The sequence below is a fragment of the Populus euphratica genome, unplaced genomic scaffold (assembly GCF_000495115.2).
Source record: "Populus euphratica unplaced genomic scaffold, PopEup_1.0 scaffold228.1, whole genome shotgun sequence".
NCBI classification, from domain to species: Eukaryota; Viridiplantae; Streptophyta; class Magnoliopsida; order Malpighiales; family Salicaceae; genus Populus; species Populus euphratica.
In genome coordinates this window covers 159,902-176,117 of record NW_011500111.1, presented here as the reverse complement: position 1 = coordinate 176,117, position 16,216 = coordinate 159,902, and the positions used below count along the sequence as shown (strand labels likewise).

Here is a 16,216-nt window from a genome sequence, read left to right as displayed (position 1 = left end):
TCTTTTTTTTTCAAAAAAAAATTGTCCCTTTTGCAATTGTTCGTTTTCGAACCCAATGTTTTTTCATTTCAATTTCATCTTCATATAATTACTTTCAACTTGTTTGACACATTGTTTTTGTAATGTCAAAACAAGTCTCTACTTAGGATTGAATAATTCCCCAATCCATCCCTGAATGGAAACCTCGCGACAGGCAGATATCAAGATTTTACCACAAAGCGTCGGCTGGTTCTGCGTTCACGTTGAGATTATAGAAGAGGGTTTTTTTCTTTTTAGTATTCCGAAGGACGGAGATTGTCCTGAACGATGAAGAATATACTTCCAACCATCTAGCTTCAATTATCATGCTATAACATGCTTCGGCGAAGCAAGAAGCCACCTTGAAGCTATTCATTCCTTGTGCTATCAGTCATCATTCTTGCAAATCACAAATGTTTCACGCCCAGTAGAGCCTTCTTATCAATTTAGTGCTCCAAACACGTCCTGGGAAACGTTACAGCTCTTTCATATTTAGGTAGCGAGAAAATTCCACTTTGAGGTTGAGTTTTTGTACAAGAAATATACTAGATGTGACTGTACATCTGTAGTATTTCTTTCTTTCTTTTTTCAGACTGGCAGAAACTAATGAACACTTCCTATTGTTGGTTTCTTCGGTGTCCATCGAATTTTTTTCAAAGAATATCATGTTCAGGGGATGAAGAAGAACTGCATCCTCATTCCTTCTCTGCAATTACCACGAATACATCTTTCAGTGACCACCTACGTCTCTCACTTTTGGCAGGCGGATTGATAACAGCCTTTTCAGCATTAGCTGCACGGTAACCAATGACTATCTCTCTTCTCTGTCGTGCTCGTAATAGCACTTCATAGAAACTCAATTCCTCGCCTTCACTGAGGTAAAGATCTGCTTGCCTTATTTGAAGCTCATTTCCCTGATGAAGGCAAAATGTTTGTGAATGATGAGTTCAACTGATGAAAGGATCTTAAATTCCAACATCATCAATAGCAACTATTTCACTAACACAACAAAGGAATCACTCTGATCAATGCTAGAGGGTTGTTCTAAGCACTAAAGAGAGAACATGCTAGCAAACCCTTCGCTGTTGTGGTCCAACATATTAACTAGCTTAATTTATCACAACCATAATAACAAAATGATTATTTGGATGCAGGGCTCACGCTATGCTACTTTCTCAATATAAGAAGCAGGGCATCAAAGTCATTATAATATATGATTTAAAGGAGTGACCAACTAAATGCACTAGGGAACGAAGTTAATAATCATCTGATGTGTTTAAGATTTCATCCTTTAGTTTGGCTAGGAAAGTTTCATGGGCTCTCTAGTATACATGATGTAGATGGCTTTTTGTGTGTGAGAGAGAGGATTTAACATAGCGTGCGCTATGCGAAAAGAAAACATATAGATAAGGTACTGACAGGCAAACTATGAGAAAAGAAAACATTGCATGCACTTGTTGGAATTTTCTATTGCAATTTTGTAAGCCTACTTCGCCCTTCAAAATTTGGTTTTCCATAGAGTGCAGTAAGATCTCAGAATTTAACAGATGTGAGACAAAAGAATACCTCATCTGCAAAGAGCTCTTCTAATACATCATTTATTTGTTGATCTTCTGCAACCATGGCCAATGCCATGCTGACAAGTTCATTTGATAAAACATAATCACTGATCTTCGACATGGATAATAAATTTTTAGTTCTTGGGTCCAGAATTTCACTTATTATTACAGATTTATCTGAAGCCTGCTGCATCTCCCCAATCCACGAACCTTGAGAGAAGGTTCCTCTGCGAACCTGGTTCACCATTGGGAGACGCTTCGACTGCATGGATCATGAGAATAGGAACACATGAATACAAAGGATCGAAGAGCACTAAATTGCACCATTAACACCTGGATCCTGTACAATTATCTTCTTGGGTTCAGGAGAAAATAAACAATTTTTGGCTTTTCCTTAAATTTGAAGAGGAGTTGGCCAAGTACTCTTCAGAAAAGAAGGCAACAGGCTATTCCAAACCTAAGATTACAGGGCATCTTGGAGAATGGCGTGAAACGTTGCAAAAGGCTGAAAGGTGAAGAGCCCATCTCGAGTCAAAGTAAATGTAAAAGAATCTCTCAACCCCCCCCCCCCCCTCTCCTCCAAAACCCCCAATAAAAAAGACAAAAAATGTGTTCTCATTTGTTCTGGCTTGTTTTTCAAAACCCAAACAGACTGTCTATTCAAACTACACTTATCCTAACATTGCAGTAGCTGCGTGGCAGAAGCCAACTGTCATGGATAATAAATGAAGTTTTCAGTTGTCCGTGTGAAATGTCTTTTTAAGTCGTGAAATTTATACTGGTTAATCAATAGAACTTATGTTGTATGAATGAGTAATAGCCTATCCACCAGAACTTTAGTTAGATCAAGTACCTGAATATCACGAATCAATAATAATGTGGCAAGAGATCGGGAGTCGGCTTGAATGGCTGAATCTTCCACTGACTCATCAGCCAAAATTAAAATCTAGACACACCAAATACTGCATCAAAATCTTTTTAACTAAGAATAAGGATAATTACATTCAAAAAATAAAATCTCAAATGGCATATAGTTTGATTCAAAACCCAATACTATTATAGTATTATTCACTTACTGAATCAAAAGATTGCAAAGGAAGGCTTTCTAAATGACGTCTTATGACCGCATTTCCCTCTCGATTGACAAGTTGTATATTTTCCAATCTACTTAAGTCTAGACCACCATCAATGAGCTTCTTTTCCCTCTCATTTTCAGGAACATCATTGAACATCCAGAGCTCTGAACCGGGTGCTAGAAATGCATCCAACACCTAAACATGAAGAGATGAGTAACTGATAATTACTTTTGTTATAGAAATGAAATAGTCTAAATGAGACAAAAAGAGAGCTCATTGTTGCCCAAAAAAAAGTATATGTAGAAACTGCAAAGAATGGTTTCAATAGACACACTTGTTGCAACTACAACTGAAAATCCTGCAATAATAACACAGAAGAATTCTGAAATGTCTACCACCACTTTGCCGCAACGGAGAAGTTATGATTTCATAATCCTTATAACATTACCATAATCATATCTTCCATGTCACGTCTCCAACCACAGAATAATATCTTTTCTGCAGACTTTGGACCAATAAAGTCTTTGGGTAGACTTCCTCTCCATACCTGCAGCATCCAGGCGAAGAAAAGAAAAGATTAGGGGCTTCACAAAAGAGCTTACCACAATCATATCATCAATGTCCCTCCTCCATCCACAAAGTAGAATCTTCTGTGGCATTCTTGCAGGTCGGGCAATGTGCATGAATGATGCCTCTTTGACCTGAATGATGAAATTTATTATATTATGTAAGTTCTTCTTTTATGGTGCGTCCACTTACCTAATTTCCACTGAAGGCATCATTCTAATGTTCACAACTGAACTTGTCCTTAACCAATCCAAGCATGATCTGCTATTTTCACATTCATTTTCCCCCCTATCAGTTTTATCAGCCCCTTTACATCATGTATTTTTTTTATTTATTTTTTTTATAGTCTTACATTATATCAAAAGCTATATCCTTTACTAAATTACACAATTTAGTAATCAGAGAAAAGAACCATCCATAAACGGTCTATGGTAGACACATCAGGTCCAATGTGATAGTTTTCACCAACCACACAGCATCATGTACAGCACCAAAGACTTCATGCATATCTGTGCAATAACATACTTCGCTAAAACTAACTAAAGTGAAACTATTTATCTATGGGTATGCATTGGTGTCTATAGCTAGGACCTTGTTTTCTTTTGTATACAGATATTTGCTGCCTTTATCAAGGCCTTTTCATCTTCATTTTGTAATTTATCTCCAATAAATGAGCATCCTGGATCTGGTAAGAGAAGACAACTTTCTTTTGCACTGAGTCAGGTGTAGGTCCCATCTCTTATCATGCACATACAACCTAGGATGACAGAACAAAGACACAAGCTAGGGAAAAGAAAGAAGCATAAAATCTATAAGAAAACTTTATTTATGAAGGAAAATGAAAGCACCGTAGGTAATGTTGCTGGAGCATAGCTATCATCATCTTCCGCAATGACAAGGATTTCATCATCTTCTTGAAGAACGTACGAGTCTTCAGGATTTAAGATAATTTTACCATCACAAGAAGCAACCTTGATCCCACAAGGTATAGCGTCGGGAAAACTGATTAGTATGTCCTCGAATTGCATGCCGATCAACTGCGGCCATCTTTTGATGTAAAACTCACAATTTTCAAACCCAAGTATGTCTTCCCATATCTGTCATAATCAATCCGTAATTGATCACATACACAAACAAGCAGGAAAGAGTTTACAGCAGAATAATAGACAGCGGTAAAAAATCAGTGTGAAATAAATTAGCCAGGCAATAATGCTTACAATGATGTTAACAGAACGTGACGAGTTTTAAGAGTGCAGAATTAACCTGTGCAAGTCCTGGCTGCCGAGCACATTGAATCATCAAGCGGCCAATAACATCATGAGCTACAACAGTTTTGACAAGATCTCCACCAACAAGTTTCACAAGAACCTCATTGTCAAGATCACTTAGCTCCACCACAATGTGCCCTTTTAGACCTTCTTTCACTCCTGTAAGACTTAAGACGGTTCTCAATGCACGAGCATCACTCTGTATACAACCATAAACATCAATGGCTATCAATGCTTGTCAATACCATACATGAAGAACATTACTTATGCACTCAAGTAGCTGACCTGGTCAGCATTTCCATCTTCAGCAAGCACAACTATTGCACGGGCCTTGGAAACAGATACCTGAAACTCAGGCATTACCATATCAAGAAAAGCAACACATAAAATAATGGTTTCACCACTCATGACAAGGTAGATACCAACATCATTAAAACTGCTAGCTGCAACAACTTCACAGAAGCCTAAACACAGGCAAGTTGCGCCATAGAATGATTGTGGGAAAGAAGATTATAGCAAGCCAGTGTACTTGGGAAAACAATAGCCATTAGAAACACCACCCCTCCCCCAACTAACCCAACCCCAACACAAAAAGAAAGAGAAAGGAAGTAGAAGGTGGATCAAAGAATGTACAGAGAAATAATATTCATAGCAGAAATCATGACAAGAAATGCTATGTGCAATCTTCAAGAATATGAAGTAACATTGTACAATCAAATGCTTAAAGCAAAATTTTAACCATAGAATTCTTTCTTGGGAACTGCCATGCTTTAGCAAAAATAGGAATGAACCCTAACAAACAAAGGGGAGTGAAAGTGGCCGGAAACTAAACTAAACTAAACAAACATAAATTTTCGAGAGGATATCTAACCAGGCCATTTAATAAATCACTAATTCATTGTACAGCTGAAGAAGACTGAATCCATCCTGCTACCACAGCTTTTCAGCAGAGAAGACATCTCTGTGTTACAACTTATAAGCAATATCACAGAAACTATGCATACCTTTTTTAGGTCAGCCAGAATTAGGGGGCTCCCACTTCTGCATATGACAGATGTTCCTTTGAAGTCGAACTCCATTTTAGCAATATCCATTTCCATCTCTTCTTTATCTCGTTCAGCCATCACTACTACAATTCCTCCACCCAAACTCTCATTGGCTATTCCAAGTTGATTCAGCAGTGATCCCTAGTTTCAGAACAAATTACTTGGTGAATGAGGAAAATAATATTGCATAAAGATTCTTCAAGTACCTAAATATATTTGTTTCGTTATCCACGCCCTTTTAGGAATTTCTTCAGAGATTTTTAAATTAGGATGGAGATTATTGTTCCCAGATTATATTAAGGTTCTCTTTGAAATGACCTGCCTGTACTATTCACAACTAAGTCGTGTAATAGTGCGAGCACACGTATGCTAAAAAAAAAAGCTTCATCACACTGACAAGCTGTGTAATCAGAATCTTACTAGTTTATCGCTCCAGCCAAGAATTAGAGTATGGTTTTGCTCAACCACCTCGCTTCTTCCTTTCCTTAATGAATCAAACTTCTCAGAAATAGCATCAGACACAAGTCCAAGCATCATAGCAAAAATAAGCATCCCACCAAAGCTAATAGAAACAGAAACAAGCCTTGGACCAATCCCCTCGGTATTAGCATGATTGCCTGAATCCGCTACAAACGTCCAAGACAACCAAAGACAATCCGCTAAATTATCATCTGTCACACCAAACAACGCCAATCCACCAAGGCAAATAACCAGCAATGTCGCAACCAACAACGCCAAAGGCTTGGCATATGGATGAACTGATAAAAAAATATCCACCCGATATGCAAGCTGCTTATTCAACAATGCCTCTTCCGAAACATTATCCGATGATCTGGATTTCGATACAAAATCAATGTACTTGAAAGCAAGAACCGGAATAGACAAGAGCGTAACTGAAACAATCAAAGCCAAATTCTTTAACCCGTTATCACTACCATAACCAATATCATCAAGCTCCTGCATAACTGAATCAAAAGTATCTACATTGGATAACAAATTACACGCTCGTAATCTAACATTTAGTTTCAGTATTTGATCCTGCAATCCGAAAAATAAAAAATCCCAGTTAACTAACAACAAAGTCATGCATTAAGGTCAAAGTCAACTACTAAATACTTTAAATGATCAATAAAACTACATACAGATTTAAAATCACCAATCTTGATAATAAAAATCAAAACTTTTAAGTGAAAAACTCACCTGCAAAACAATTACTTGGTTATGTAGAGTAAAATTCTTGTGCACTAATGAAGTCAAAGCTGTAATCACAATCTGCAACAGCCCAAAAACAAAACCCACTTCAAAAAACAGCTTCTTCTTTTACTTTCACACAATCAAGTTGTCGGAAACATTACTACATAAATACTCACAGCTACTGTAATGGCCAAATTCCATCGGACTCTGACCCGAAGGCCCAATGACCCAGAAGAAACTTTCACAGTAGACTGCTTCTTCTCACTGGAAACAACAGGTTTGCGGTCCAAAACGGAGTCATTTTGGTGTTGTATTGAATATTTTTCAGGTGGTCGAGGGAACTCCACCCGCCGGCGAAGTCTTCCATATTTAGAAGTGGTGGTGGGAGAGAGAGAGGGTGATGAACGAAACGAGGGCGGATTGGAGATGTTGGAATCTGGAGAATGTTTGGAAGCAGTGGAGAATCTGCGGTGAGGTTTAGGAGGTTTAGGAGTGGATTGGTGGATGAAGGAAGGTGAAGGGAAGAACCAGTCCCTGTTGAAGGAAGGAGAAGTTGAGTCTTGGGAGTCAAGGGACATGGTGGGGCTTTTCTGAAATGCTTTCTCTCCTTGTGCTTGATTAATGATTAGAGGTGCTTTTAGGAAGGCTAATGTTCTCTTTTTCTTTTCTTTTTTTCTTTTTTTTTATTTATTTTTTAGTGTTTCTGACCACAGTTACAAGTCTTTACCCGTGAGTTGACTTGCTTCCAAGCCTTGTTGTTTTACAGAAGAGTTAATTCAAATAAAACTAATTTTAAAAAAACAATTAATGATTTTATTTTGAAAACAAAATCAGTTTTTTTAGTTAGTTAATCCAAATCCTTAATTATTAGGTAATTAAGTTAATATGAGTCGAAACTTAGATTTCTAACTCGTTTTTACTTGAATTTACTTAAATTAAAACTTTCTATTTTTTTATTTAAATGCATATTTCACTTAATTTCATTTTATTTATACAAAATTCAAATGACACTATAATTAAATATTTTTATATTAAAATCATAATAATTAAATTCAATTCAAATCACAAGTTTAGATGCAATTTAATACCAGTTTTATGTTAATTTAAAATTGATATGGGTTAATTTTTTAAGTTGAAATGATTTTTTAAAATAAATTTATTTTTTATTAAATTTTAATTGAGTCAATTTATTCATGATAGTTATAAGTGTAAGTTAACTCTACCGGATTAACTTGTTTGAAAATATAATTTAAAATATTTTTTATTTGAAAATATATTAAAATAATATTTTTTATTTTAAAAAATTAATCTAAAAATACTAAAAAAGTATTAATTTAAAATAAAAGGATAAAAAATTTAAAAAATTAATAATTTTTTTTAAAATACAAATAAATTAATTTTACTAGAGACCTTGATCTAGTTAGAATAATGTGAGTTAGTTAATTTCAAGGATGAGTTAACTGGGATTAATGAACGAGACTTAATCAAATGATTAGGAGCGTTGTACTTAATAAAACTTAATGTTAATATTTTAAAAAGTTGATAGCGAAAGAGGCTGTTTGTAGTGATTAGTTTTGTGGTTTTAAAAATAATTGATGTGTGCAAATTTGTCCTTCGCAAGTTGTCTGTAAAGAAGGTGCCTTCTGAAGTCAAAAGTAAACACAATGAACAAGTTTAAAAATTGGAACTTGATTATTTTCTTAATCATTCTCCTTTTTCGCTAGAATACTTCATATTTATTAAACTTTCTCCTAATTTAATTTGTTTGATTCAAATATAACATGATTTAGGTTAAAAAAAATTAACTTGAACGATTTAATTTATAATTTGGTTTATTTAATTAAAACTTAATATTTTTTAAAAATAAAAATAATATTATTTTAATTTACTCGGACTGACTTGTTATTGAATAATTTTTATTTTTTATAATTGTATTATATTATATCACGTTGCTTTACTCTAATCAAATTAGATTTTATTTAATCATGATTCTAAGCTAATCTTTTATAATTATATAAAGATGTTATGTGCGTCTTCACCACCATAAATCTACTATAATGTTTTCCTATTTATGTTATAGTTATAAAATCTAGTTTGGTAAATTAATTTAGTACCTCCGGATTTGAAAGCTATATTAGGCTGGATTTCATGGCAAACTAAATTATTTTTTTATTAAAATGATTTAATTTTGATAATAAATTGTTTTTGCTGGATTAGCAGTTGACAAGCCACCCATGTTTTGGGCTTAGGGCTCATGATTCGATACTCATATACTAAGCTCTGACCCCAAACTTGAGGCTTGGGTCAAACAGCCTTGTCACTTCTCAGTGGCACTTCGTTAAAAAGAAAAAGAAAAAAATCGGCTCGGAAAGAATAGATCGCCTCCATTCCAGGCCAGGGTTTAGTAGAGAGAAGAGGAATCTCTCACCATCATCACAAGGTACTCTCGCTCTCAAAACTCTGTATTTCACCGAAAGAAGAACCCTTTTGCCATAGAAAAGATTATTTGCCTTCCTTTTTTTTAATCAAATCACACTCTGTCCTAAACAAACTGATGGGATTCTTCATATTGTGTATTGACCTAACTTAGCTGCCTAATTCTGGGGAGCCCTCTTTTCTCTTTTAGTTTATGAAACCCTAAAAATGTTAACATAAAAAAGTCTACGTTCTTGATACATTGTTCCTGTCATTTGCTTGTTTTCTTGAATTTTATAATGTAAATAATATTAGCTTGATTGATAGATATATTATTGTTTATTATTTAGTTTAGGATGGATTATAGGGGAAAGTTTATTATTTACCTATTAAACTTGAGACATCTCGAATCTCACCCCGCCTAGCAGCTGGTGGTTGATTATATTTCAAGATGAAGCTGAAATGTTTCTATGTTTTTCGAACACAAAATGCTTGTTGATTTCTTTTTATTCACACCATAAAGGAAAAGGGAAACATGTAAGAGTCAAGGTTTTTTTTTTGGATGAGTCAAGTATGGTTTCCAATAGCTGTGATTGGTGTTTAGCCCAGGTTCTTCTTTGAGCTGTTGCTCCAGTTTTTGTTCTTGTTTGTCAATTGTAGTTGTGAGATTCCACTGTGTTTCATTGGGCGGGCTTTGTTTTTTAAAATATCATGCTGTGTTTTTTTCAAGAATAACACTAATTTAGGCTACTGAAGTCTCTGTCTGGGAATTAGAAATGGATTGTAGTGCGGATTTTGTTTTTTTCACTTGTGCAATTCATTTCCCTTTTGCTATTTCACTTTTTGATTTTCAGCTCTAATGCACTAGTTGTTACTTGTTACATGTCTCTAACCCTGAGGCCTTGACTGGCTTTATTTTTCAATCTCTGGCTCTTTTTGTATTGTGCTAACATGTGACTCTGTCATTAGTTGAACTTCATTATGAGATTACTTGGGTTGCATTTGATGCGATTTTTATGTCTTTCATTGCACTCATAGGATTGCTTTCAACTTCTGAAACTTTGTAACTCTTATTCTTTTTCCTACCTGGTATGCAATTGCAACAAGATATTCTAAAACAACATGCTAATTGATTTTGTCTTTTTAATGTACAGGCTAGGAAAAAGAAATATGGAAGGGTCTAGTCAATATCTTTACTTTCAATGGGTTAAATGTGGCTTATGTTAGTTGTTATTGATGTATAGTACTGATCTTCTCTTTTCTCATGTTTGGTGAGATGGTGGTTCTTGCTGGTCACTGGCAAGCTGAGTCATGCTTGTTTTGGTCTGAGCATTACCTGCTTCACCATTTATGAGTGTAAAGATCACATCCTGCAAGTATTTATGTTACTCTTGCCTTGTTGAAACTTTGTACGGTACATTACCCTGTCTTTGGTTGGTAGAGGAGGGTTTTAGATTGCATCGTGTTATCTTTATGTGAGATTCATGTTCATTTTGCGATTTAAATCTTTTATTTCTTCTGCTCCATTTCATTAGGTCTGGATGTTAAATGCTTTGAGGCCCTAGCCTCCCCTCCGGAGTCATTTATCTTTGCACTGCTTCATTCTTCTGTCATATGCTAACATGCGAATATGCCTGTAGTCAACTTCAGTAGGATATCAGTGGGTTTGCAGTTGATGTGACATGCCTTTTGTTATACGCCATTGGCTCTTGTGACCATTTTGGAAACAAGCAAGAAAGGGGGATTTATCTAGTTCTTAGCCTGAAATGTTCGTAAACCTTAGCTTAGAGTCCCATTGATTAGAGTGTCTAGGCCTGCCTGGTTTGCAATTGCAATAAGATGTTTCTCCTATTTCATATTACTTATTTAATTTGGCACTGGATATTAACTTTATGCTGTATTCCTATTCAGGATTTTAGTTCCTTCATATAGCAGAAGTCAAGATGCAAGTTGTGCCTAGGGAGAGTGAAAGTGCTTTGTCTGTCTCTGGTCCAAGGCCAATGGAGTGGTCTACTGTTCCATATACAGGGTCACAAGGACCTGGACATAATGGGAAGCAGCGTAGATCAAGCTTGGAATCACCTATCATGTTGCTTACTGGTCACCAGAGTGCTATATATACTATGAAGTTCAATCCAGCTGGAAATGTCATTGCATCGGGATCTCATGACAAGGAAATTTTTCTGTGGTACATGCATGGGGAATGCAAAAACTTCATGGTTATGAGAGGGCACAAAAATGCAGTTTTAGATCTTCATTGGACTGCTGATGGGTCCCAGATTATATCAGCCAGTCCTGACAAAACTGTCAGGGCATGGGATGTTGAGACCGGAAAACAGATAAAGAAAATGGCAGAACACTCCTCTTTTGTGAATTCGTGTTGCCCTTCCCGTAGGGGGCCTCCACTTGTTGTAAGTGGATCTGATGATGGAACTTCAAAACTTTGGGATTTGCGCCAGAAGGGTGCCATCCAAACATTTCCAGATAAATACCAAATCACAGCTGTCAGTTTCTCTGATGCATCGGATAAGATATTCACAGGTGGTATAGATAATGATGTTAAGGTATGGGACATCCGCAAGGGTGAAGTGACCATGACACTTGAGGGCCATCAAGATATGATAACAGGTATGCAGTTGAGTCCTGATGGCTCATATCTGCTTACGAATGGCATGGACAACAAGCTTTGCATTTGGGACATGCGCCCCTATGCACCACAAAATCGTTGTGTAAAGATTTTTGAAGGGCACCAACACAACTTTGAAAAGAACTTGTTAAAATGTAGCTGGTCACCAGATGGAAGCAAGGTCACTGCTGGTAGTGCAGATCGCATGGTTTACATATGGGACACAACTTCTCGACGCATCTTGTATAAGCTTCCTGGTCACACTGGATCTGTCAATGAGTGTGTCTTCCATCCTACTGAGCCTATCATTGGATCATGCAGCAGTGACAAACAGATTTATCTTGGGGAAATCTGATCACTGCTTTGTCAGCCTGTCCAAAATGAGTTGTTAGTAACAGGGAAGATATTTTGGGGCCTGCTTGTCAGTACCCAACTAAACGATTGAATAGGTTGTACTACTTCTGTAGCTTTTGAGCTTAATTCAACCTATGTGATGTTGATGTATGTTTTACTGATCTTTCTTATATCTTGCTGACTTGTTTGTAGTCCTTATTACTTGCTGGCTATCTTGTTCTACTGAAATATCTATGAATATGCGCACAGTGAGTGTTTGTTGGATATGAAATAAAGTTTTCGGACTTGTACTCTTTGATCTAAGCAAGTTTCCAGCTATTTTCACTGTCCAAGCATGGTGATATAGCTGCAGCAATTTGTATCTTACAGTTTTGTCAGTCTCCCTAGAATGATCTGTTGGCAACAACGAGAGCATTTCCGGGGGTTTACTTGGGAGCATTTCTGGAATGATTGCCTTGTTGGCTGGAGTATGATAATACCGTTAGGTATAAGACTTGTCTCAGCCCGGTCTAGTCAGCTCGGGTCCATGATTTGCTTACTTGGGGTCTGACCCGGATGAGGTCAACCTACCCAACCTGTAACCCAGATCTTGGGCCAGTTGACCCATGGATCGGGTCATATATCTGTGCTTAAAACCAGCCGTTGATAAGCAAACCAGCCTGCTAGAATTATTGGCGACGAATGAAGTCACAGTAGGAAAACTAGCCGATGGCAAACCCTCTTTTAACGGTCACTTCCCTGCTGCACCAGCTTCTAGCCCTTGCATATGTATACTTGCCATCCCATTTTCCTTTCAACAAATCAGTCACAATCTCAACAAAAAAATAATTGTATTTCAATCTTCAAAGTCCAGCTTCTCATTACAGCAAATCATCAATTTTCTCAAATGGGTCTCATTAACAATCACAAATCTTGTCCAGTGACTGAATCCCACCACTCAACGCATATATTCTTCACCATATGCAACTACATTCTCTTGTGTGCAGCCTCTAGTTGCATATTCCTCACTCTTTCTCTACGTTTATTCCCTTCCCTCTGCGGCTTCTTTGTCGTTCTCCTGCACATGTTCACCATCATTTCAGCTGTATCTGGCTGTTCTGTGGCCTTATCTGGATCCAAGCAATGGTATGCAGCTCACATGATCAGCACCTCTCTAACAGCAATATTTCAAGGATCAGTTTCGGTCCTTATCTTTACACAGACTGGTGATTTCTTGGGGTACTTGAAGTCTTCGTGAGAGAGGAAGATGGTGCTGTTATCTTAAAGTTAGCTGGTGGGCTTTGTTTGCTGATCTTTTGCTTAACGGGTTGTGTTGGTTCTTGCTTTCTTGTCGAGGTACTATGCTTTTGCAGAAGGACATGGGAGTGGCGCTGGTTCTTTTGATAGAAATGGAAAAGTTCAAGAAGAGGAGTTGAAAAACTGGCCTTGGCCTTTGCAATTTTAGAGATTCGCTTACTTTTAATTTTTTGTCAATTTGATTTATACCTGTCGTGTTCTTTACAGTGGAAGTTTGTTTTTTAAGCAGAAATTTTCAAAAAAAAAATATTTTTTTTATTTGAAATTATTTTTTTATTTTTAATATTTTAATATACTAATATTAAAAATAAATTTTTAAAAAGTAAAACAAATGTCACTCAGACACAGTAAACTCACAATGTAAACTATGCTGGGCCAAGTTTAACAAATCCTCAATCTAATTAAAGGCAAATTCATGCTTCGGGCTTCTGATAAACCAGCACCAATAAGAGGTGGCCTAATAACAGATTCGAAGCCCATAGCCCATCTTGATCTTATAACTGGCCCATATACCATTATAGGAGGCCCAACAATGGCAAGCAGATTACATGCCGTGCTAGTCGGTATTCAGTAGCAACCACCTGTTGTCGTTAGCAATTCTCAAGAACCCAAGAAATCATAAAGAGACAAAAAGAAGTCACAGTTCTTAGGGTTTATTAAAGGGTTTTGAGCTTCACTGAAAGAACTCCACGATTTCAGGTTCGTTTTTAATTTGCAAGGCTGTAACTTATTGATGTTCGAATTCATTTTCTTGATGGTATTTTTTTTGGTTGCTTATTTTTCTACTTTAGTTTGATTTAGCTGTCTGGATTAGTAAAATTTCATCTTCAGCTGCTGTGAAGTTAAAAGTCAACATGATGTTCAAAACCCAGATTTTGTTTCTTCATTTTTCTCTGGTTTAAGGTGCCAAACTGTGGATTAAGTGTCATTCTAGTGTTGGATTGATGAGTGTTTTATTGTTGAGTTTGTTGAAATTTGGATTCCCTGATTTTTACATGGTCTGATCGGGTTTTTTTATCGTTAGTAGCAGGCCGATGAGTTATTACTTTACTATTGTTGTGAAGAGGAATGAGTGTTTATGTTGCATTTCTGCCAAGGAAAGAAGTTGAATTGGGGTTTTGGTTGTCAAATGGTGATTCATATAGTTGAATGAAAACTTTAAATTTTGAGAAATCAAATCATATGTGCATTGAAAATTCCGAAAACATTTGGAAAGGACTTGTATGTGTGTGTGAGCAATGATAAGTGTTGAAAGAACAAACTATTTCTTTACCAAGTAGGGTCTTTGTCTTTCTTGTTTATTCCAGAAGCTAGACTGATCAGTAGGGCCCTTTTTTTTCAGTGTCAACTTTCAAGGTATTTTTACATGTTGCTAGCAGGTGCATTTTTGAAGAAAAAAATACATTTCATGTTGAATTTCAAGGTCCTTTCTTTTTCTTCAATGGACTGATGGTTGATTGATGAAGGAGATTAAGAGAGAGGAGAGCTAGATTAGTGAAACAGAAAAATAATATTGCAGGTGTAGAGCTGATGATAGCAGTGTACTTGTGAGGAAGAGAAACTATCGAAAACATTTCTGAGTTTAATTGCATGAAGTTTCAGTATTAGTGAGATCTGTTTAGTCCATGGGTGCAATTCAATTGGGTAATATCTTCATTAGCAATTAAGAATACCTCCTGTAATATTTTCCATATTTGCCAATGAAAGAATTTGAATCCGGTGCTATAATTCGCTTTCATGAAAGCATGTTTTGTTCGCCACAAGATGCCTAGAAAAACGGATTAATTCATATATTTCCTTTCCTGCATCTGCAACTTTGGCAGTATAATACATTTTCTGCTACAAGATTCGGTTACAAGATGGCTGGATTCAGTAGCCTTGCACCTAAGACCAAGAATCTGGTAGTTGCTGGAGGCTTGTCAGCATTTGTTTTTGGGGTTTATTTCTACACCATGAGAGCTGTTGGAGGGACAGACGAACTTCAGACTGCTATTGATAAGTTTGAACAGCAGAAAAGCAAGGAAGAGTCTGAGGCAACCATCCCATCTAAGGCTTGACCATATGATGCTTGGTGTAATAATGTGATCAGAAACAAGAGAGTGGTTAATTTGTGAATGTGCTGTTTCTACTTTCGATTTTGCACTTTTACTGTACTTGATAGGCATTAGAGTCTGAGGCAACCATCCCATCTAAGGGTTGACCATATGATCCTTGGTGTAATAATGTGATCAGAACCAGGAGAATGGTTAATTTGTGAATGTGTTGTTTCTACTTTTGATTTTGCACTTTCACTGTACTTGATCAGCATGATAATGAAAACATGGGAGAGTAACTTTAATCTGAATTCGCATGTAATTCGTCATTTGCCTGGAAAATATTTGAGTACATGATACAAATAACCATCATAATGGTGATTGTTTTAGTTGCTTAACTCTGCAATTTTGCAGTCTTTTGTTGTAAAATATTGTATATTTTCCCTTAAAAATAATTTATGACAAATTGGTTATATTAGCGACGGCGGTTCTATACCAATTGGGAGAGGGTAGCAGGTTTAACTCTAGCCTATTCTACCTTCCCTTTATTTGACAGAAAACAAATTTGTACATATTTTTTCCTGGAATCCATGTCTATTGAATAAATTGTATATGATACTGCTGTATAGAACTGCAAGTCCATTTACTTGATTTGCTGATGTTTCTACTTTTATCTGGGTTTTTATTTTGCTTAGCAAGCATGGTTATGTGAAGCAGAGTAACTATAAAGTTTTAATCTTCAATGAGAATGTTCCTACATTCAA

At 36.4% G+C, this 16,216-nt stretch overlaps 2 protein-coding genes, 2 long non-coding RNA genes and 1 pseudogene across 7 annotated transcripts; 3 read left to right on the top strand and 2 right to left on the bottom strand.

Annotated features, from left to right (window-relative positions):
* Positions 1–345: 345 nt before the first annotated feature.
* Positions 346–7,374, bottom strand: LOC105109766 (ion channel CASTOR-like). 3 transcript variants are annotated; one of them, XM_011004572.1, is made up of 12 exons: positions 6,905–7,374; positions 6,735–6,806; positions 5,955–6,572; positions 5,493–5,675; positions 4,774–4,833; positions 4,484–4,687; positions 4,069–4,317; positions 3,256–3,354; positions 2,654–2,848; positions 2,431–2,523; positions 1,585–1,839; positions 346–932 (listed from the first exon to the last, which is right to left on the bottom strand). In XM_011004572.1, exons 1-12 carry the CDS (start codon positions 7,304–7,306, stop codon positions 714–716), a joined length of 2,649 nt encoding a protein of 882 aa, XP_011002874.1. In that variant the 5' UTR covers positions 7,307–7,374; the 3' UTR covers positions 346–713. The 3 variants fall into 3 exon arrangements, with proteins under 3 accessions (XP_011002874.1, XP_011002873.1, XP_011002875.1); XM_011004571.1 differs by lacking the exon at positions 3,256–3,354 and adding an exon at positions 3,102–3,200; XM_011004573.1 differs by lacking the exons at positions 3,256–3,354; positions 6,735–6,806 and adding an exon at positions 3,102–3,200.
* Positions 7,375–9,055: 1,681 nt separating this feature from the next.
* On the top strand, positions 9,056–12,415 carry LOC105109768 (Transducin/WD40 repeat-like superfamily protein). Of its 2 annotated transcripts, XM_011004575.1 has the most exons (3): positions 9,056–9,168; positions 11,055–11,986; positions 12,034–12,115. In XM_011004575.1, exons 2-3 carry the CDS (start codon positions 11,087–11,089, stop codon positions 12,046–12,048), a joined length of 915 nt encoding a protein of 304 aa, XP_011002877.1. In that variant the 5' UTR covers positions 9,056–9,168; positions 11,055–11,086; the 3' UTR covers positions 12,049–12,115. The 2 variants fall into 2 exon arrangements, with proteins under 2 accessions (XP_011002877.1, XP_011002876.1); XM_011004574.1 differs by having other exon boundaries at positions 9,057–9,168; positions 11,055–12,415.
* Positions 12,416–12,840: 425 nt separating this feature from the next.
* LOC105109769 (uncharacterized) lies at positions 12,841–13,651 on the top strand (annotated as a pseudogene).
* A 112-nt stretch (positions 13,652–13,763) lies between these two features.
* On the top strand, positions 13,764–15,695 carry LOC105109770 (uncharacterized). The gene is made up of 2 exons (XR_839323.1): positions 13,764–14,118; positions 15,243–15,695. It is a non-coding gene; the product is annotated as an uncharacterized LOC105109770 (long non-coding RNA).
* LOC105109771 (uncharacterized) lies at positions 15,494–16,050 on the bottom strand. Its single transcript, XR_839324.1, has 2 exons — positions 15,913–16,050; positions 15,494–15,875 (listed from the first exon to the last, which is right to left on the bottom strand). It is a non-coding gene; the product is annotated as an uncharacterized LOC105109771 (long non-coding RNA).
* Between the last annotated feature and the right edge of the window lie 166 nt (positions 16,051–16,216).

Bases quoted from the DNA above. Each gene is read 5' to 3' on its own strand.
- LOC105109768 (XM_011004574.1), top strand. From the start codon at position 11,087: ATGCAAGTTGTGCCTAGGGAGAGTGAAAGTGCTTTGTCTGTCTCTGGT.
- LOC105109766 (XM_011004572.1), bottom strand. From the start codon at position 7,306: ATGTCCCTTGACTCCCAAGACTCAACTTCTCCTTCCTTCAACAGGGAC. The intron at 4,318-4,483 runs GTTAATTCTGCA...TGATTATGACAG, and splicing joins GGCAGCCAGGACTTGCACAG to ATATGGGAAGACATACTTGG. The intron at 3,355-4,068 runs GTGCTTTCATTT...TTCATCATTCAG, and splicing joins CTCCAGCAACATTACCTACG to GTCAAAGAGGCATCATTCAT.